This window comes from Lutra lutra, chromosome 12 (genome assembly GCF_902655055.1).
Source record: "Lutra lutra chromosome 12, mLutLut1.2, whole genome shotgun sequence".
Classification (NCBI taxonomy): Eukaryota; Metazoa; Chordata; class Mammalia; order Carnivora; family Mustelidae; genus Lutra; species Lutra lutra.
The window spans coordinates 74,534,130-74,551,619 of record NC_062289.1 but is presented as its reverse complement, the minus strand read 5'-3'; the positions used below and the strand labels follow the sequence as shown (position 1 = coordinate 74,551,619).

The following is a 17,490-nucleotide window of genomic DNA, read 5'->3' as shown; positions in this document are numbered from 1 at the left end:
CTAAAGCAAACACACCAAGATAGTAATACTGCTATTTTCCCATTAAACTAAGTTTCTCTCAATTTGAAAAGCGAGAGTAATCCAAACAATACTTCCAAACAAACAGCATGGAGTCTGGGGGTTGTGGCCTCCTCCGTTCTTAACAACAGGGGGTGGGGGGGTAGTTGGAAAAAAACACTCCCGCAGTGAAGCAAAAACACAGCAGGGACAGGGCCAGCCCGCTTTGCCACGTTCTGCCACATCCCACCAAATGTGTTCTCCTTCACAACGCCATGCCTGGATTCTCAGGCGTCTCCAACTTCAAAATGCAACACTTTTTCTTTTTTCCAAAGAGTTTAAAAAAAAAAAAAAAAAGTCTTCTAGTTCTTTCTCTCTTGGATTCCCAAAATAGCTACTTACTTAATACCAAATGTCGGGGAGCTAAATTAATTCATTAAAGAGATGCAAGGACTGTGATGGGCACAGAGCTGGTCGCGGGGGGAGAGACGCAGGCGGGGAGGTGGCTGCGATTTCGCTGCCAGGAGACAGAACGCCTCGGGCCTCTCTCTTCCGGCACTGCTGGGTCCATAAATTCTTCCTTTCAAACCACGAGTCCAGAGATGTCATAATTATAGCTGATACAGGTAACAGGTGTGCGCCCCCTCTGTCCCTCCCACCCACCCCACCCCCCCGCTCCCGCCACCCTCTTCCAGATGAGCTTCTGGAAGATTTAGTGATCTTGCCTGGGGTGTCGTAATTATAGGAAACGACTCTAGTTTTAAGGGTTAAAGACCCTCTCCAAATTTAAGGCCAGACACCAATGTCCATTAGACTTTAACGGGCCCACATAAAAAAAGAAATTGTATCCTCATCTCTCCAAATGCCCGCTTCCTCAGTGACTCAGGTTCATTTCAGGTTGGCTTGACGCCGAAAACACTCCGTCCTGTCCTCGCTCCACAAAGGCAAGGACTCCATGAAAACTGATGTGTGTAGAATTAAGCAAATGGGGGTTGGGGGGGTACTCGGGAAATCATTTGCTCAAAAACCATGATGGCCAAGACCCATCTTTAAAAAAAAAAAAAAAAGGCCAATCATAACAGAAGTGGAATTTTAACCCATCATCTGGAAGTGGAGAGACAGGAAGGCTGTGGGGAGCCCAGGGAGGAAGAGGAGGGTACCCACAGACGCCAGGCCAAAGAGCCCGCACCATCAAGATGACACACGGTCCCCCTTGGAGACTCAATGTTAGGAGAGGCCAAAGCTGCGGGCTGTTTGGCTCTGTTTTCCCTTGTCCCAGCTTTCAAGACTTACACATACTTTTTCTTCCTTCTTTGGAAGTCCAGCCATGCGTTTTTCTAAAAGTTCCGCACGCGCACATCCCAGGACCACTGTTTGTCAAAGCTGCAGCACGGAGGGTGCTCCAAAAAGGTTTACGATTCTTAAGTCTTCTCCACATCAGCGCTCAGCTCCCCGTCAGTTAAGAAGTAATGCTCGAAAACTTTCCAGGGACCAAGGCACCAGGAGGAAACCCACGTTCTTTGGCTGTCTCGAAGGGTCTGGGGAGGCTGGGTTTGCTGGACAATTGGGCTTTTTCTCCCTCCTTCCCGACAAGTGATGGCTGAAGGGGCCACTCGCCTCTCTCTATTCCTGTCCTGGGGAGGTGGTGGGAACGGCAGTTGGGGGTCTTTATTCAGCCTTGGGGGAGCCGGGGCTCTTACCGTACATGTTCAGCCTCACGGACATGCACACGCACACGCGCATGCGCACGCCCCCACAATTGTAATCCCAGAAAAATGCTTCTCACACGGAGCACAAAATAAATGCTTATTAACTACACTGACCCCAAATAGTGAAATGTACAAGTAAATTAATCATGCCTCTCCCGGAGGCCTAACAGGATTACAAATTCACCAAAAATTGACACACGGAGATCAATAAGCTTCTACTTAAAACTGAAAGGACCCAAAACTTTGTATGAGCCTTCTTTTGGGGCAGGGGGTGGAGGGGGGAGCAGATGGAGAAGAAACCCATTTATTTTTTCATTTCTTATGAAGACTTCTCAGGCCTGTGTGTGTGTGTGTGTGTGTGTGTGTGTGTAAGCGCGCACAAGCAGAATCCAGCAAAAGGCATCCAAAGATTTATGCCCAGACAATTTAGAAATAGTCACGGCATAAGGATCGTGAAATTGCTCTTGTTTAAAAAAGCCAAATTTTGGGCCACCGCCTCTCTTCCCTCAAATACTAAACAACCACCAAAAGTTACATTGCAGGGGTTGAAAATGGTCAATTTGTTTTGAGCCAATCAGGCCTCCCTACAAAAGCTGCCCATGGCTGGGCCGGGGGTCTCCCAAAGAGGAAGAGAAAGGAGACCTGACTGTCTGCAGCTCCTTTCCACACTTGGCTTATCTCGAGTCAGGGAAATCTTCCTGTTGCTGAATTCATCACTGACTTTCGTTCCGTTTTTGCCTACCATTCAGAAAAAGGAAAAAAAATATATACATTGTGTAGGAGGGCGCTGCTTGCATTTCAAAGTAGTGGGACCTGCCTGAGAGGTCTGTGAAAGGCAAGATTATCCCCAAAGTGGCTGGGCACTGGGAAGGAAGCCTCAGTGTCACCTTATGGGGTCACCAGGGGAAAGGTCGCTCCTTTTTCCCATTCCCATCATCCCTCTTTAATGGAAAGGTCTGGGCTCATCTTCGAAACTTGGTGCATCTGCAAGGCCACATGGGGCCAACTCCTCTGTAAGAGAAGGTGGCCACAAGCACACTACAAGGCCTTGATGCACCCAGGGCCCATCTGGCCCTCCACACGCACCCCCTCCCACCCCACACCCCGTGCTACTATCTAAACAAAATAGGGCTCTGATTGCTAACAGACCCACCATTCGGTCATCAGTCCACGCTGGGTCCTCCACGTCTATGTTACCCCCCAAAATCTGCGGTCATGGGGAAGCTCAAACCATAACTTGGCATGCTTTTGCGATGGCCGATGACAGCCCCCAAGCAATTCGCTCACCCCCAGCCTCGCCCAGGAAGTGTTCTATAAATGACTTCCACATTTAGAAATCATTTGCCACTCCTGAAACCCCAAGTATTGGTAAATAACATTCTGATTCATATGGACATGCTTCTTCTCTGCTCCACCCACCCTCTACTAGCCGACCCCCTGCGGGCCCGAGAAAATACACCGCACCTGGATCTCAGTCTTTCCAAAGAGGGGTCTTTTTCTCACAGGAAAAGAGAGCGGAATATACACATGAGGCCTGGGGGCCCTGATGTTCGCAAGGACTTTTCAAACAGTCCACGCGGCCGGGATGGAACCCCCTCGCTTCTCAGTGAGTTCTCAACCAACCCCTCGCCTTCGCTGGAAGGCTGAGCTTGGGAGATTTCAAAGAAAGCTATGTTTTCTTCGGACTCCCCACCCCCACTCTGATCATAAGATGGTCCCTCCAAAGTATTTTATTCCTGGTGGTCGTTGCCAATCATTCGACAATACTTGCGTTCAAAGATCCAAGGGCGTTTCAAAACACTGCTTCACGGTAACTGAAAAGGGTCATCTCCTTTTGACATCCCACCCTGCCCGGGGATGACTGGATGGATAGGGAGCAGGGTGTTTGTGTGTGCCTGTGTGTGTGCACGCGCCCGTGTGTGTGTGTGTGTGTGTGTGTGTGCGTGCAAGTGTGTATGTTGGGGTTCACTCATTAGCTGTCACCTCATGTTCTGGGAGCTCCCAAATACAACCAGGAACGCTACACTGGGGCCCTCAACTTTGGGACAGACGGGTTTCCCCAGACACGCCACGCTAAGCCAGCTGCTCAGAACGGCCCGAGACCGGGGTTTGTTCCAATGCCACTTTGGACCCGAGCTTTCAGATCAAATTAAATCTTGGTGCCCAAACTCTTTTTAAATCACTATCAGCAACGAGAAGGAAAACCTAATTTTAAATCCTCCGAATCAAACGCCTCTATGAGCCACTTTGTTCCCCCAAGACAGGCTGCTGGAAGAAGGAAATGGGGAACACGGCGGTGGCCGAGCGCCTCAACACCAGAGTCAGTCCGCGCTTCCTCCAAAGGCATGACAATCACTGTCTATTGCTGAGTAACGGTGGAGATAGTTTTAGAGACATGCCGGATAAAAGCAAGACCTGGTTCCCTCTGGGGCGGCGGGGGGTGGCGGGGGGGGGGGGTCTTCGAAGCCCTCGACTTTCCAAAGATGTCCACAGCCAGGGGCCCCGACTATGGCTTTGCCCAAGGGTCTCCCTGTTTCCCTAAACCACTGTCCAGCACATTTCCTTCACGCAAACCAAACCCTGGCGCAGATAAGTAAGCCTGCAACCCAGAACACTGGGGACCTCTGGAGGGATCGGAATCCCAGGGCCAAACAGTTCACGAGGAGCCCAAGATCTTCCACGGAGAGGTGCAAAGTGGGAAGGAAGACAGAGGCTTTGGGTCACACGGTGGATCCTAGCAACAATTAGGGAAGAGGGGGGCAGGCTGAGTTTGCTGGACCCCTGACCTTTAAAGATCAGTACACTAAATGACTTCTTTCTTACAAGGTGAGTGTGTTAGGATGTTTGCTGTGGGTTTTCCCATTTTTTGGACAAATCTATTCCGTGTCAGATGTTCCTTCTGGGACATGCAGAGAGAGCCAGTAGGTTATTGCGAATGCACTCAGACCTCCAAACTGTTCAATTCAATTGCCTTTATGTTTAAAAGGGCATTTGGGTCCATAAGATGATGTGTAAACCATGGAAGGAGACGCACACGATCGCTATAAAGTTCTCTCTCTGATCAGGCTTTGCAAGGAAAAGGTTTTCTCAGCCAGGAGGGAGAACGGGAATTTGGGATGATGCCATAGATCTATGGACCACCCCCCACCAACACACACTCTCAGTAGGTACCGGGGGAGGGGGGCAGTCCAACGTGGCCTCATTGGGCCAAAGCTCAAAGCTATCAAGAACCTGAAACAGCCCCTCGGATTTCAAGGCATGGGGAAACCCCTGACAAGTTTCTCCACTGCCTCCTCTCCCAGGTCCTTTCCGGGTAAACACCATGTTGGAGCAGACCCTTCCTTTGCTTCCCAAACCTTGGAGGACGCTGATTAAAATGCAGACCAGCAAACAAAGCGGGCCTCGCGTCCTATCAGAATTACACCCCGAGAGTATGCTGTCTCTCAAACAGCCGTCCACACTCACATCACAAACTGCGCTCTACCTTTCCATCCTGGGCACAGAGTAAGTCTGGAGTTGTTGCCCCCTGATAGACACACTGTGACTCAGGCCACCTTCTCTCTCATGCTCTCCAGTAACAGCTACCCTGCTGAGGCGTGGTGCCTCTTGTCGTGTCATTTCAAGACATCAGAAAATGCTCAGGGCCCCCTCCTCGCTGGGCTACCCATAGGGCAAAAGGTGCCAGGGTCCCAGAACCATCTCTTCCTTCGGGTCCCATTCAGAGTTTCTCAGGGCCCCACATGGCACTGAGTTAGGAACCATCAGTGGAGCTCTAGTGTGTCAGGACACACAGGGTCCCCGAAGGCAAGGCTGTGACTAATTCGAAAGCCCGGCATCGTCTCCTCCATGTTGGTACCAAAAGATTACAATGAAGGAGAGGAATTTCCATAAATGAGAAGCAGCGTCCGCTTCCCACAACTGGGAGGGGGGTGGGAGAGGAGCAGGGGGAGGACGGGGTGGGCACCGATTCAAAGATTCCTCTCCTGGCTGAAGAGTGGTGTCAGCTGAACTCAGCCAGTGAAACACCTCCACGCACACGCTCACGCACAAAACCCAGCAAGGGGAGATGCGCGTCTGCTACCAAAATACTCCAGATCAAAGTCACCCACAGCCCAGGAGGCCCAGGAGGCCTAGATTTCGCAATTAGGATCTTCAAAATCCTCCATCTATTTTTAGGACTTGCGCTCATTCAGTCCTTTACAGAATCAGAACCTGTCAGCTAACGCCATTGAAACTGAAGGTTTAGCTCCTTTCCCCACTTGCCTTGGGAAAGCAGATTAAGGGTAAAGTGGAGGAGTGGCTGGATGATTTGATGGAAATACACTTGGCCATGCATATGTATATGTTCTTGTGCAGGGGTGGGGTGTGGGGGACGGAGGGGGGCCTCCTTCACACGCTGAATTGCAAGGGGCCCTGCTTTCCTCTCGTGAGCTACAGGCAGACCCCCGAGCCGACATCCACCTCGGCCACACTCCTTCAAGCCGGCCCCCAGACCACTTCCTTTGCCTTCCATGGGTTCGAGAAGGTAAGGAAGCTTGAAAAATTTCCACCAAATGTCTCTCTTCTCAATCACGCACTCATGTATATACCAACATCTTCCGCCACCAGCAATCAAAACCCACACTCAAATCTGTCCACCCAAGTTGGACCTAAAAATAGGCATCGTCCTAAAACAAACACATCGCTCGGCAAGTCAAAAATCCCAACTTGAGTCAAAAGGATGAAGCTGGTTATTCCAGACCCTCCAGACTGAATATTTGGATGGAATAAATGGGGGGACAGAGAGGGAAGGGCATAAGGTACACCCACTCAGTTACGGGGGGGGCTCCCAGACAGACCCAGATCCCCCCTCAGATCAGAAGGTTTGGGGTTTTATACCATAATTTGCTGGGAAGCCTGGTTGCCCTTGCACATTGCCCAGACATTTGATCCCATGACATAAAAGCTATAGCTTTTTATCCTCTAAAATTAACCAGAGGTAAATACAGTATTCCTTACCAGGAATATTTATCTCCTAAGTGCCTTTGGCAAACCAGATCACTCCCTGGGCAAAGAACGTGACCCTATGCGACTGTCACTCAAGTGGAGAGAGAGATGATTTTGCTCTCCGCACCAGCTCGAAATGAGTCCAGGAGATCCTGTGAGATCCCAAGGATGCGTTCAAGTTTGTCCCGCCAGAGCGGGAAGAATTTCCCTCCTCCAGTTTCACCTGGTCCTCCCGGGCTATTTATTAAAGATGTATATTTTATATCAGCAGAGAGTATCGGGTAACTTCTTGGCAAGGGCAGGATCTATTTTTCAGGATCTATTTTTCAGGACCTATTAAGATTTTCAGGCCCTATTAAGATTCTTTGTGGAAATTTAAATACCTCTGTCAGGCAAACAAAATCGTATCAGGAATCATAGAATTTCATTGCTAGAAAGAGCTATTAGATTAACCAGCCCTCACTCCCTTCCTAGAAACCTCAGTAAAACAGAAGTACATTTCAACAGCCCCTTACTTCCGGTCTGAAGGGCCTCACAAGAAATGTAAATGAACTGATATTAAAGAAAGCGATCCTTGAGGAAAGCCCTTCGTTCTACAAAAATTGTATCTATTTATATATTTACATATATATACGTGCAACTATGAACAAACACGGGTCAACACAGATATATCAGAAGGCAGCAGCTACTTAAAATCAAAACAGCCAGAAAAATCCAGTGGTGGAAGCCATTAACAAGTTCAACACTGATAAGCTTCAAACCCTCAAAAATCCCTGTCCTTTATTAATATTTAGTAGAAATGTATAATTGCAGATGTACGCTAGGTTGGAGTTTTATGACGGGAGGCGGGCAAAGGAGACGGGTTTATTACAACCATGAAATATTAAACAAGCAACTAAGAACAGTAGTAGTGCGTCCAGAACTAGCCAGGGAGCAAGCAGGCCAGAGCGACAGCTCTACAAAGGGGGCTCCTATCTGTTTACATTGCCCCTGATTAACACCTGCAAAGTTTTGGGTTACATCTTGGAGGAGGGGGGCAAAAGTCACAGGAAGGCATGCAACCCACGCTGGATGATTTCGCAGGAAAACGGGAAGGCAAGATTCCTTGCCTTCCCGAAACAAGCCTGAGTGAGCCGAAAAAATTTTCTCCACGCCACCGAGGGGAGTGGGGGAAACTACTCAGGAAAGAGCACTGGGGCCTCCCTCCTCCCCCAAGCCTGCCCCCACGTCTAAGGAAACTCAGTATCCAAATGCTGCTTGCCCACTCTTTCTCAGTACTGCTTACTGAGTTACGACCGGCACACTCCAAGAGGCATAAAATTCCAAAGATTTCTCCCGCATCACTGTAAAAATATCATACTTCCAAAAAGGGCAGGATTGCCTGCACAGCGTAAATGGAGCCCTCTTCTATTTCAATGTGTGCGAAGGAACGTTTCTGGACCCCTCCAGATTTCAGGACAGAGAGCAAGCCACGGAGTGGAAGTTTGGCAAGGATCAACTTAGTAAGGAATACAGTTAATTCAAGTTTTGGAAAATCGTCAGGGACAGGCAGGGGCTAAACGGCCTTTTTCAGACTGAATACCCTCTTATCTACAATTCCTCATTTTCCCTCCTTCTCTGTTTTGGAATTCCTCCACAGCCACACACCTATTACCAAGATCAGTGGACAATTTTCCAACTCCTCTCAAATCCGTGTCGTCCTTGCTGATCTAACAGATGTCTGAAGAGGGCCAAACTCAGGCTGGTTTTTCTTTCCTCCCCCATCCCTCCGCACAACTTCACCCTTTCCCATCCCCGCCCCCAACTTTGTGCAAACAGAACCTCAAGAGGAGATGAGGAGTTTCATTATATAAAAGTTGTTGGGTGGGTTAAGAAGTCAGGAGAAGCATAATTTGGAGGAGTCCGCTTACCTGGTTTAAAAAAAAAAAAAAATCATCATCACACGTGATTCCGGCCTGGCCCTTGCCAGAACTACAACTTGCCATTTGAGTTCCCTCCCCTCCAAAGGACATCTAAACCCCATAAGACAATCTGGGCACGTCCCACCGACTACACGGCTTGTGCGGGTCTGAAGACTGATCCGTTCTCACCAATCCGAGCACAGATCATTTTGTTAAATACCGACTCGTACTTTGTCATCGGAGCGAAGAATTTCAGAAACGGTGTTAATATTTAATCACATTAGTACTGGCATGTTTTACGGCGTGACAAAATAAAATATCATTATAAAAACGGGCTTTGCCTGAAAGGGGGTGGGAGGGAAGGGGCTGGCTGGGGGCTGGGACCTCCAGAAGGGATGTTCAAAGCTGCTGGACACCCCGCTTCGTGGCCGATGGGCCCACGGGGCATGTGTTTAAGGACAAGCAGAACATTCAGAACATTGTACTTTAAAATTTTTTTTTCGCCTCTATTTTGAAGTGGCACACTTCACTGATTTTCAGCCAGGGGACTCGGGGGGCTGTTGAAGGCTCTGTGTACCTATTTATACAACATGTACAGATGGAACTGCAGGGTGTTATCGTAATGAAAAGTTTAATCATCCTTATTTACTATCAGTAAGGGAGCAGGAATCTGATGCAGATACCTTATAAAGCCTTAACTAGCAGCCCCAAGGCTGCCGAAGCTGTGAGTGACCTCAATTCGGGGCTTTATCTAGGAAACTGTCCTTCCCACATCACAGAATGGAAAACAAAGGAGGTCAAGTGGGTGTCCCTGCGAGGCTGCTAAGGAGGCCAGCCCCGCAGCCTGTCCCAGTCCCCAGCCTGTCCCAGTCCCCAGCCCGTCCTGTCCCGAAAGAAGTCCCCATCCCCCCACCCCTGTCCTCCCCCCTGTGCAAGGGAGGGCTGCCTTTAGCTTACAGGGGGAATCAACCCTTAAGTGACTAGCATCTGTTTCCAAAAAAATATTTTCGCTCCTCTGACTGTGATAATGAAACAAACAAAACAAAACAAAACATATCTTTAATGACATCTCTTCATTCACAGGCTGCATCTTTTTTTTTTCCCTTCTGGGAAGGAAGATTAGGGGGACCCCTGGCAAGAGGGCTCTGTGACACCTTTTAAAAAAAATTTTAAAACCACTCGATTCCTCTGGACCTCATCGATGAAGGACCTTCAGAAGGCACACAGGCTGAGGGCTACTGGTTTTTCTATATTAATTCTCGAAATTAGGGGCTTTTAAGAAACTTTTCTCACCCTATTTTGGCCAATATGTTCTTAATTACTGGGAAGGGGGAGGGATGGAGGGGCGGGGGAGGGGCAGCCTGGCCAAGCCAGGTAGAAGTGACAGGGGCTGGGATTTGTGCTAACCAGCTATCGATCGGGGTAGGATCGAGATGTTGTGTACAAGAAAATAAAAGAGACTGGGGTGGGGAGGGTGGCCAAGAGCTGGGCAAGCAGGATGCTGTGTCCAAGTCCATTTTAAAAAGGAAGGGGGGGGGAAACCAGGGAGAAGAAGCGGAGGGTCCCAAACTAACCAATTTATGGCCTTGCCTGGGAGAAGCCTGGAGAATGCTGATGTTGGCCGCAGGGTCTGCCGTGCATGCTAAGCAGCAGGCTTCAAATGAGAGAGCAGCGTCCCGGGCTGGGCAGTAGGCGAACAAAGAGAAAAGCGGGGAGGCCGCATTCATGAATTAGAAAAACCTAAGCGGGAACGCTACCCGGGACGACGCTACCCAGGATGGCAGGCATCGGTGAAAGCCCGGAGTTCTGAGCCACCCAACTCCGGGGCCGCGCTTCCCCTCCCCCCTCCTTCTTCTTCCTCCTCCTCCAGCCCATTCTCTTAAAACCTACCGGCACCTTAAACTCAGGGGCAGGAGGCCCAGGCCAAAGAAGACAGAGAGGAAGAACTCTAAGAAAGAGCAAGAATCAGAGGATGTCTGTTTTTTAAAGACAGGTTCAATGGGCAGCCGCTGGTTCCATGGTAATATTCAACACCCCCCCCAAACCTAGGGAAGGCATAAGGGTTTAAAAGAAAAAGGTAGGAATTGTGGGGGATGGGGCATTGGTGAGGGGAGAGGTATGATATTAATTTTAAGAAGCAATTATGTGTGGAAAAAAGAAAGGGCCCATTAAAATGAAACGGTTATCTACTGCAGTCCCATCCTCTTACAATGTAAAAACAAAATTGTTATGACTTTAACTGCAATGGCGGTCCCTTTACTAACCCCCACCCCACCCACCTTAAAGGCCTCCAGGCCTGGTGAGGAGGGAGTGCTTAGAATGCAAACAAGAGCTGGGACCAGACATCTGTCACCAAAGCCAGGCAAGATATTGACAAACGCGGGTCCTTTGTGTCTTAAGACTATATATCCATAACCCCATACACAGACGATGCCCCAGCTGAGTCGTCCAGTCTCCACCAAGCGGAGACCCCCACCCCAGCCCCAGCAACCCCCCAACCCAAATGTCAAGGAGATGCAACCAGGAAAAGCCTGCCTGCCTCCTACAACCAGACAGGTCTCCAGGTTTCCAATGAAACCTTAATAGTTAAGAAGAGACAAAACAGCTATTCATTAGGAACAAATGTCAAATTAGGCATTGCCTTGGAGTGATGCTGCTGACACCAGCGCCTGGTAACTTTTTTTTTCTAAAGATGCTGGCACATGGAAGGAAACTCAAGCTGGAGGTTGGCTGCCTAGGATAAGGTGGGAAGGTTATTAACACAACTTCCCAGGTGTCCTGCCAGGAAAGTGGGCGGGGGGGGGGGGGGGAGGCAGGCACACAACTCCCACAAAGTAGAACCAGCCCGAGTGTTAAGGGTGAGGAGTGGTCTTGGTGTGAAAGGAAAGGGGCTGGCCTTGTCCTCTGAGCAACTCAGCTGAAACTTGGTAAAGGGACCCTGAAATAATCCCCACAGGGCTGCCATCAAAGTTCTGACCTCGGTGTGGAAATAGAATCCACCTGATAACGGTGCCTGGTGGGGAAGGGTGGGGGATGGAAGTGGGGGGATCTGCCCGCAGAGTCCTTGCTGTAACCAAAGGGACGGTGTCCAGCTCTGAGCTGGGCATTAAGAGGGCCTGGGGCTCCTCCTAACCCCAAGGGATCATCCCCTCCAATGGCCCACTCAAGGCTAGGCTAAGGCCTGCAGTGGGGGGGGAGGCCTCCGGGGGGAGATGAGACGGGAACAAGGGCATATACCTTCTTTGCTGTTGGGGTTCTGGGGTTTGGCCTTCTCCCAAGGCGCCAGCGTCTTGTCGTCGTCCGCGCCGTCCACCAAGGCCTTGTCAGCAGGCATGTACCAGGTGGCGCTGTGCTCTGCCATTAGCGAGTCCAGGTCGATGGTGCTCATGGCGCTCTTGACCGCCTCAGAGCAGCAGCTGCCCAGCTCACTGTCACCATTCTGCGCACCGGAGGACCCAACGGTGCACTCACCCTTCTTGCCACCCTTGAGCCCCAGGGGCTGGTCCTCAGAGATGCTGAACTGCTGCCTCTGCAGCTGGATCTGCGCCTGGAGGATCTCCAGGGGGTGGATCTCATCCGGGGGTGGTGCACCGCTGCTGCTCGTTGGGGTCCGGACTTGCTCCAGGCCCGGCGTGCCAGGGTGGCCCGTCCCCCCGCCGCCATAGCTGTCAGGGGTGGAGGTAGAGGTAGACATGATGCCCAGGCCGAGGGGGGGCGGGGGCGCCTTCGGTCCGTGCTCCCCAGCGCCCACTCCACGCGGAGGGAGTTTGGGCGAGCCTGTCACCAGGGGGCTCCTACTTGCTTTGGCCAGGGCTGGGGGGTTGTCGGAGCTGGATGACACCTCGTCCTCGTTGGCGTAGCTGGTGCTCACCTCTTCCGAGGCAAACTCGCCCACGTGCGGCGAACTACCGCCCGACTTGGCCCCGCCGCCGTCCAGGGAAGCCATGAGGTCCTGCTGGTCCCCTAGGAGCAACTCGGCCCCCTTCCCCCACGACGGTGACGTGAGCGCTTTCTCGTGAGGTGTAGGAGCCCCGCGAGCCTCGCTCGTGGAGCTTCCCCCGACGGCTGCGCCCGGTGCCTGCTGCTGCCCTGGGCTCACCCCAGGCGCGCCCCCACTGTCTGGCGCTGCCGAGTACTTGTCAAAGAAGGTCCCAGGGCTCACGTGACCACTGTCCCTTTTTCTTCGACCCCGTCCCCGGCCGCCGCCCCCGGGGATCGGCTTGCCATCGTTCCCGGACGTGGACTCCAGGGTGTAGTTTGGGGAGAGGCTGGTGCCGTCCCCCTGGGCAGGAGGGTTGGGCGGCCCTGGGGCTTTGGAGCCGCCGTTACTAGTGCCCGACGGGCCTCCAGGCCCTGGGGCCCCAGGGGCAGTCCCTCCGGGGAAGTAATCCGAGCCCGGGTTGCCGGCCACAGCCGCGCCGTCGGTCTCGTTCTGGCTCAGTTTCCTCTTGCCCTCGGGCGGGTTCTTCTTGTTGAAGGTCACGTTGAGGTTGGGGGCCCCGAGGCTGGCGATCATGTTCTGGCAGGCGGTGGAGAGTGCAGCCAGGCAGCTCTGGCCGAACAGGTTGTCCTTGGAGCTGGGCTTGTTGAAGGAGCCCAGCGACAGCGCGCCCAGCTTACTGGCCGAGGTGCGCTGGCTGGACTGGAAATCAGGCTGCGGCGGGTAGGCGCCCCCTCCGCTGCCACCGCCTGTGCTGCCGCCGCCCCCGCCCGCGCTCGGCGGCGAGTTCACGCCTGGGCCGCTGTGCGGCGTGGCCTGCCGGTTCGCCGCGCTGAACGGGAAGCCAGGCTGGCCCCCGAGCGCCGGTGCAGTGAAATCCGGCGGCGGGGGTCGGCGCTCGGAGGGAGCGCTGGGCAGCCCCACCCCAGCCCCTGGCGACTGCAGTTGGCCCAGACCCGCCAGGCTGCCACCGAACTGCAGGCCGGGGGAGGGCAGCGCGGGCACGTGGCCCTCTCCGGGCATCCTCAGCGACTCCTGCAGAGGGCCACGGAACAGCACTCCGGAACCACCGGGGGGAGGGGGAGGCGCCAGGCCCGGGTCGTGCGGGCCGCAGTCAGCCGGCAGGCCTGAGCCGCCCATCCTGCGGGGCAGCAGGTCCCCCGGCGGCGGGTGCGGCCCTGGGAACCACGCGCTCTCCTGAGCCAAGTGAGGCGCCTGCTGCTCGAAAGTGCCCAGGCGCCCCGCGCCCGCGCTTTCGCGCTCAAAGTTCGGCTGGCCCAAGCCGCCCACCGGGCCGCTGTGTACCAGACCGCCCTGGCCCACGTCCCCAGGGTGGCCTAGCTGGGCCAGGTTGGGCTGGCGCAGCCGCTGCTGCTGATTCCGCGACGCCATCTGCTTAATCATGAGGGCCGCGTTTTGGCGCTGCTGCTGCTGCTGCTGCTGCTGCTGCTGCTGTTGCTGCTGCTGCTGCTGCTGCTGCTGCTGCTGCAGGGACTGGTGGTCTGGGGCTGGATGCTGCAGGGGTGGCCCTGAGGGGAAGCTGTCGGGCACAGGCGGCGTGAACTCGCCGGGTAGGCCCGAATAGGCGGAGGGCGAGAGGTGGTTGTCCAGCGCGCCGTTGTGCATGTTGCCGTTCCACGAAGCGCAGCGGTCCACTCCCGCGCTGCCCGGGAAGTCAAAGCGCGGCCTCTTGGCCACATTCATGTAGGGGGGCGCGTCAAAATGCTGCAGCCGCTGGTTGGGCGCCTGCTGGGGAGGGGGGTGCTGCATGTTGAACACGGGCTCCGAATACGGGTGCATGTTCCGGTTCTCCAGCCGATGGATGGGGTACTCGAACTGTGCGTGCTGACTGGGCAGCATGGGGCCCCCGTCCTGCAGGCCACCGCTGGACGTGCCCGCCTCGCCCTGCTGGGGCCGCGGGAGCGCAGGCGGGCACGAATTTTGTCGGACCAGAAGCCCGGGTGGCGGCGGTGGCGGCGGCTGCGGCTGGGGTTGCTGCGGCGGCTGCGGGGGCTGCTGCGGAGGGGGCGGCGGGGCCTGCTGGGGAGGCTGCATCAACGGGTGCCTGGAACCTACTCCCGGCTCCAGCCCCACGGGCATCTTGCGGGCCCCGCCGAACCTCTCGAAGAACACGCCGTGCTGCTGTTGCTGTTGCTGCTGCTGCTGTTGCTGCTGCTGCTGCTGCTGCTGCTGCTGCTGCTGTTGCTGCTGCTGCTGTTGCTGCTGCTGCTGCTGCTGCTGCTGGGCGTGCATTTTGGATAAGCCCACCATGCCTGCAGCTCTGGGCATGGCCGAGGCACCCGGGAAAGAGCTCCCGGGAACCTGGCGCCCCGCCGCATAATGAGGCAGCTGCCCCTCGGAATCGGAGGGTGAAAACAAGTCGAAATGTCCCGAGGGCGCCTCGCCAGGGTAATTGTATTCCAGCGAGTCGACGGCACCTTGGTTCGCCACCCTTCGAGGCTCCAGACTGTGGGAATCCGAGCCGCTGGAGGCGGGCAGGCCGTGAAAAGAGGCCGCTCGGTTAGGGCTCTGGTCCAGCGGCAAGCATGGGGCAGGCACCGCATGACCCGAGGCGCCCGAACTGTGGAAGTCCGGGAGGTTCCCGGGTCGCTGCGGGCCAAAGCTCTCGGGCCCCTGGCTCTCCGCCATGTGGTCATAACCCTCCGCGAAGGGCGGCTGGCTGCCCAGGCCGCCGGCGGCGCCGCCATAGCCAAGTAGGCGACCCCCGTGCAGGCATGAGGCCCCTGGGTCCGGGCCACCGAAGTTGCCCCCAAAGTGGGGGTGATGTTGGTGGGGGTGGTGGCCTCCCGGGTGGCCGTGGTGCGGCTGCTGGCCTCCAAAGAATCCGTGCACCGGCTGCGCCTGCAGCCCCCCCGCGTGCAACTCCGAATGGCCACGCGCGTGGAAGCCGTAAGGCTCCATGTTCATGCTCAAGATCGGGGGCTCGCCCAGCGCGCTCATGGCAGGGTCCACGGGGCCAGGGGGTCCCCCCGCGTGGAAAGCCGGGGCCTTAAAGTGGGCATTCATGCTTAGTCCGGCCTCGTTAAAGTTCCTCTCGCCCTGGCCAGCGTTCCTGCTGTTGATTTGGGGCTCGAATTGGTCCAGCCCAAACATACTTGGCAGGGGGCGGGGGGATCAATAGGGCATGACAGCCTGCTCTCCGCGGCGCGCCTCCGGCCAGCTAAACGTTCCGGCCCTGGGTTGGGCGCTCTGGGACGCTCAGCACCGCGGGGGCGCAGTGCGCACCGCCACCTCGCCTGGCGTGTGGAGGCCGGGGGCTATCAGCTCCTCTCCCGAAGCTCTGGCTCTGCCGGACCCGGGCTTCTCACATCTTGCGGTGCCGCGGGGCCTCGGGGAGCCGTGTTGGGGGGCCCATGCCCCGGCGGTTGGCACAGCCGCGGGTGGGTTTGCGCGGAGGGGACGGAGCTGCGGGCGAGTGGAGACAAAAAGTTAAGTGGGGGGAAGGAGGCGGGAAGAAGGAAGGGAGAGCAGAGCGATCACCTTCTTAAGTCCAAACGGGTCGGGTGGGAAGCCCCAGGACGTCTCCCGAAGCCTCCCGGAGTCCGTGGCGGAGCTGCTAAGGGGCTGAGCAAGGAGACCTTTCAAAGCCGTGGCTGGCGCCCAGGCATGGACAGAACGGTCCCTCCCCCCTCCCCCCGGAGTCCCCGCGCTCCGCAGCCCGAGCCTCCGCCGAGCACGATCCGCTCGCACAGTCTCCGTCGGCCCCGAGCAAGCGGCTACTGCTTCTTCAGCGGGTCGGAAGGCTGGAGGCTCCGCTCGGCATCACGGGTGCGGGCCCTGAGCCGAGGGCGCAGCTGGGCTGGGGAGGCAGCAGGCGCCCGGGGTTGGAGCCCAGGTTTGAGGAAAGGCGCGGTTCCCCTTCCGCGGCGGGTGCGCTGCACCCCGGCGTGCCGCTTCGCGGCCACGTCCGCCGCCTGCCGCTTCTGTCCTCGTCTGTTCGGTCTCTGAGTTCGCGGGGTCTCCGCGCCCGCTTCCGGGCGCGGGCGGGCAGCGAGTCGAGAGGTTGGGTTGCTCCGAAGCTCGGGTTCCCTGCCTCCAAGCCGAGGTGCTTCACGAGTCCCCCTCGGACCCGAGGAGGGGGGCGTACGCGGGTTGGGGGGCCAGGCTAGGCGAGCGGGTTGAGGCGTTCCGGCTACGCTCTAGGAGCCCGGAATGGGGGGGGGGGGCGGGGGCAGTCCTGGGGGGGTCCGCGCACCCTCTGCTGGCTGGCGGGGGGGGGGGCTCTGCGTGGGGCGTTCCGAGGGTCTCGGCTCCCCTCTCAGTGTCTGCCTCTCGCCCAGCGCCGGGAGAAGCAGCAACAAGTTTTGCATTTCAGCAATCAATTTCAGCCATTACATTTGCACCAATCAGCGCAGCCCGAGCTCCGGGCCCGGGGCGGGGCTCGCTCTTAAGGTGGTCCCGGTTGCTGGCTGCCGAGGCCCCCGCCATGAACCCGCACTCCGCCAGCTCCCGGGTCCCCCGTGCGGGTTTTGCCTCGGGGTCGACGCCAGTGCGCTGGGGGGCGCGCCCTGGCCTCCCCGCGCATCGGGCTGGAGGGGGCGCAGGCGGAGAATGGTGGGATCTTGGCTTTGTTCACCCCCTTCCCACTCACACAGTTCCCAACTCCCCACCCCTAACTGAAGAGAGACCTGCGGGTTGGGCAGGGGGCGGGGAGGTGGGCGGTAAGCGGTGCGGGGCGCTTAGACAATAGGGTCGCCGAGCAAAGCTCTCGGACTCGCCACGGAAAGTCGCAAAGAGTCAACTGCGCTTCAGCCCCGGGGCGAACCCACGGTTCTCCACCGCTGTCTGCCTACTAGTGGCACCCAAGTTAGCCGGCCCTCTGGTTTTTCTGGAGGTGGAAACAAACGGGGAACCCCGAAGTTAGGGTTCCGCTCGAAAGGCCCGGGCGCCTGCTCACTCTTCCTCACTAGGGCGCGCACAATCGTTCTCTATCCGC

General features: G+C 55.9%; 1 protein-coding gene across 1 annotated transcript in view; it reads right to left on the bottom strand.

The window, feature by feature from the left end:
- The window catches only part of MN1 (MN1 proto-oncogene, transcriptional regulator), a 47,462-nt gene extending 30,608 nt beyond the window's left edge, over positions 1-16,854 (bottom strand). The window contains exon 1 of the mRNA XM_047697801.1: positions 11,831-16,854. Coding sequence (XP_047553757.1) covers positions 11,831-15,647 — 3,817 coding nt within the window. The 5' untranslated portion in view covers positions 15,648-16,854. The remainder of the gene's footprint in view (positions 1-11,830) is intronic.
- Between the last annotated feature and the right edge of the window lie 636 nt (positions 16,855-17,490).